Source organism: Eimeria mitis, genomic scaffold (genome assembly GCF_000499745.2).
Source record: "Eimeria mitis Houghton genomic scaffold, Emh_scaff1071, whole genome shotgun sequence".
NCBI classification, from domain to species: Eukaryota; Apicomplexa; class Conoidasida; order Eucoccidiorida; family Eimeriidae; genus Eimeria; species Eimeria mitis.
The window spans coordinates 6,195-10,765 of NW_013567429.1; the positions used below are offsets into that span (position 1 = coordinate 6,195).

Genomic DNA, 4,571 nt, shown 5'->3' on the forward strand with positions numbered 1-4,571 from the left:
CTTTGTGCTTTTGCACTGGTTGATCCAGCTGCAGAATTGCAGCGAAAGATTACTCATGTTGTTTATGCGGAAAGTGAATGATGAATGGACGGATTGGTAGATGGATATATACAAAAGTAACTTGCTCGTCTTCAGCCGGATTGTGCAAGAGCGCCAAGAAACCGGGCGCAGTGCTGTACAACTGCTTGTGACTCAGCTGATCATGAAGGCACAAAACTGTTGGTATCCCATACAAACAATTGGCTCCTGAATACAGCCCGCTAAGCGAAGATAGAGGGTATTCGAACGTGCTCGTCACCGCTGTACACTCACGCACGCGTCCAGAAGTTTCTCGGCCCCGCATCGTACTACCAAAACTTCAGTCCCGGATTCCCTCGCATCCTTGCCCTTCGAACCTATTCAAACAAGTGATTGCAGTGGCACAGCATCTGGAAAGATGACCTCTTATGATGCCAATAATCCTGAAAAGGACCAAATAATTGCTTGCTGCCTACAATTTTTATGGAAAGATAGCTGTTTCCGGGGTGAGAAAGGTAACTCGATGCGAGCTGGTGGGGAATAAAGAGGTGTCGAGATCACCTATATAGCAGGCGCTTCACCGTTCAAGCCAATCATCAGTCCCTGCGCACCCGATGAAGAGTTGTCCAGACTGACAATGGATGAGTGGTTTGGTTGCTTTGCCGGCTCACGCAGTACGACTTCACGGTCAAGAATATCAAGGGTATTACTACCGTGGCGAATGCATTCTCGCGAAACCCACAGTATCCGGCGCTGCGTTCTGCAGCCGCGCCTTTCTGCGATGGTTCCTGATTCCTTTCTAAACTGTTTTCTTATTACTCCTTAGATACTCACGCTGCAGCGGTGCTCGCTAAGTTCAACAACGGGTGGCACGTTAAGCGCTAACGCATAGACGCCGGTATCTTGTGGCATACGACTAAGCGTGGACTGATTATGCTTTCTTGCGTTCCGCCGCACAGAGTTTCAACTGCTCGTGCATCGCAGCGCGCATTTCGTCTGGACGGTTGGCAAAGGAGGGAGCATTGTTCATGAGTTGTTTTCGCTGGGAAAAAAATTTCTCCTCGATTGGATGAGGATATTGCGCTTGTTCTATTCCGAGGAAGCACCCAACCGTCGGTCGTCGGGCGGCTCCTTACTGGAGGACAAACCCTGATCAGTCTCCATTATGGGAAAAAAGGAAAGGGGAGTAACTTTCGACAAATAATGTGTGGTGAATACATTTGGAGAGTGTCTTCGCTACTAATCTGTCCTACACACCAAGCCGCCCAGCTGCAGTGAGTGCGATTCGCTGCCCTCGGCAGGGCGATGGAGATGCGGTCTCGCGTTACAAGGGTCAATCCTCGTTGCTGAGGAACATCACGAGGTGCGATGGAATCAAAGAGAACAAGGGCTCCCGGAAGGAGCAGCATACCTCTTCTGTCCGCAGGCGCCCTGGGTACGGCGAACCAAGGGGCCTGCAATTAGCTGCAAAACGCAACTTGCCACAAATACTGTTGCAAGGAGAACACGCATACAAGCACGACCAAGCCGGCGTTTCTGCATGCACTGACACTGTAGACAGATGTTAAACACGGCCAGCATGCACGCGTCTATGAACACATCTCACAACTGGAGAGAAACCACGCTACATTTGCCGGTTTGGCCCGCAAGTGATCACGAGCCTGCCTGATATGGGGTGTGCATTCTCTGACCCGCACTGTTGAAGGGAGAGGGTAGAGTAACCGCACGCTTTTTTCCGTATTGAAGAGAAAAAACTGAGTCATGTGGTCAAGCATCCCGCATTATCCTGTGAACTTTATTTAGTTCTATAGTGACGCCGTAGTTGCAGGAGGTTCTACTTTGAAATGGAATCTTATTCGTTTTGGTTTAGCTGAGCATTGGTTAGCAGGGGAAGTGAGTGAAGTAGCCGCGAAGGCAGATATCAAGGAAAAGCAAGCAAGCCGCTACTTGCAGCTGAAGCTGGGGGTGATAGCGTGGGCGAGGATAGAGGCTGGGGCTTGAGACACAGGGGGGGTTCAAGGGAGTTCAGGGATCAGCCTGCAGAATCATGAGCCCAATTTCCGATGGCTTCAAGAAGCACGGTAGGACTGGAAGCTCTTGACTCCAATCCTTCTGGCTTTCTTCAGCGTTCATGAAGGCCATCTCTAGCGTTTCCTTGCCCCCCTGGTCAGGATGAGGGCTCTGTCCTCATATTGCAACATAAATTTTCCTTTAATCGTGATTTTTACCGGCGCTGTATTCAGAGTTACCGAATACGGCAACGATGTTTCGGAATTTGTGACCCTTTTGCAGCTCAAGTTTTTAAAAGCTACAGACGTAGACATCAACAAGTCACGCCTCCTATATTTTGTAGCCTTCATGCCCTCGTAAGGTGTAAGAACAAGTTGAAGTTCTTACATCACCACAGAAAAAGATAAAGTAAATAGAAACAGGTTGAAATTGCTACACATCGCAAACAAGGAGAGCAATGCATAAGTGTAGGTTGTAACTGAAAGAGCATCTTGAATATCTGCGTTATACGAGCAACAACAGAATCTAACAAATCCAATAGCTGCTCTTACAGGGCTAGCAATCGTAACGAAGAAACTCAATATCTAGTAATTGCAGAAACCTTCATATATAAGCGTATCGTTTCACGCATGTTGAGTGCTGAGGCTGCTGCGGAGCGCGCCGCAGATATGTTTACAGTTGTGAAGGTCAAGCAAGCATTCCAGTTATCTAAAATTAAGCAGGAAACCGCTACAAAAGAGACGATAAAAAAGAGGCGTACAAATGCTGTCTTCGTTACTTGGAGAATTTATAATAAAATTAAACAATTTGGTTCTCAGTAAATGGTGAAATGATGAAGTGAGAAAAGCCGCACTGCGGCGCTCTCGATGAGGTTGGGTGTGGAGAAATGTATGAAACAAAACACATAAAAGAATTGGCGGAAACAACTAAAAAGAGAGGAGCATTTGAAATAGTTATAAAAAAGCATGGGGAATGAAAAAAATGTACTTGCGGCCAACACTCTGACCGCTGCTAAAAAATATGATGCAAGAAAGAGTTTGTTGCTGTGCTCCTCTTCCATTCTATGCACCTCTGTTGTTTACCTGCCTGTTTCGATCTTAATGATGTGCAGCCTCTTTCTGTTTCCTTGGTTGATAGACTGGACAGATACAGTTATTTATCAAGGTTCTTTGCCTTGTTCTTGTGATACCTCTACATCAGCTGTTTGCCGCGTAGCCGTTCGGCTTGTGTGGCAGCATGATTATATTTTTATACATTTGTATTCACTACTTTATATTCAGCTGCAGCATCAATACTCTTGGCCTGTTTGTACCTAGAAAACTGCATTGGTCTACCCAAGTATTCCAAGTTTTTCGTTATGTGTGCATCTTCGCTACTTGCTTGATCACTGCCAGCCCTCTCTAACTGAAACCTTCTTCTCTTCTCGCTTGCCCTCGCTTTGTGCTGAGTTACGTTTTGGGGCGCTTGCTCTCTGTCCCGTGCTGCAACACACAAGAACAAATAAACAAACACACTATTCTAGTACTGCGAGCATCAATTAGTAGACAACCTGAATACGGCCGTCTTGTAAATATACTAGAAAGTGAAGAAGCAGAGTACCTTCTGGCTACATATGTAAAAGCATGTGAAACGCTAACAGTATCTGCTGTAATGCAGTTGCAAATCCTACTATTTTAATTTTCATTCTACAAGTTTGATTTATAACCTAGTTGAGCTGTCTATGGAGTTTAAACACCTCCGTAGGTAGAGTGCATCGCAAGCTATGATCGAATCAGCGACTTTCAGTTAACAGTCAACAACTTGAGGGGCCCTATTAGCTTACAGTCTCTTATGAAGGAAAAAGCCTCCTATGGCTAACACCAAGACGCCGGCAATGCAGGCAAGGGAAATTGCAGCAATTTTTACTCCACTCCACCCCTCACCTGCACAACAAACGAGCAAACCGCAATAGCAAATAGACTCTTACCCCGTCGTGCAACTTCAGTAACTTTTATTCTCTTGTGAAAGAGGTGAGACAGAGGCTAAGGGTGACACAAAGGCCAAAAGGAAGCAACAACAATGCAGCAACATCCACGCGGAAGACAACGTGAAACCAGCAAAAAGGAGAGAAACCAATATCAAAAACCCAATAGCAGCCGCGTGACAACACCTTACTCTCAATGTCTCCAGTATAGCCAAGCTGAACAGCACAGAGCGGTGTTTGATGGTCTCTCTCCTTCGCATAGCTGCTGAAGGCTTCTGCTGCTGCAGCATCAGTTGGACTGTTTGTCCCTGGTGTTACGCTGCTGTTCAGCACGATAGGGATCAACTCAGAGCCCAACAGCACGCCATCCTTGCTGTACACCTCAACCTTTATGTCAGCACTGTAGAAAGCAACCACAGAAACAGCTGGGAGGTTGGCTTGGCTGGGATTTACCCGCATGTGGTTCCGTGGGTGTACACAACAGCATGGCATCTGAACTAAGGAGAGTCAACATTCTATATATATATATATATATATATATATATATATATATATATATATATATATATATATATATATA

General features: G+C 46.0%; 1 protein-coding gene across 1 annotated transcript in view; it reads right to left on the reverse strand.

Moving 5' to 3' along the window:
* Positions 1-3,412: 3,412 nt before the first annotated feature.
* Positions 3,413-4,571, reverse strand: part of EMH_0028810 (uncharacterized protein) — a gene marked incomplete at both ends in the record, with an annotated part of 2,173 nt that continues 1,014 nt past the window's right edge. Inside the window, 3 exons of the mRNA XM_013494204.1 lie at positions 3,413-3,509; positions 3,851-3,950; positions 4,183-4,391. Coding sequence (XP_013349658.1) covers positions 3,413-3,509; positions 3,851-3,950; positions 4,183-4,391 — 406 coding nt within the window. The remainder of the gene's footprint in view (positions 3,510-3,850; positions 3,951-4,182; positions 4,392-4,571) is intronic.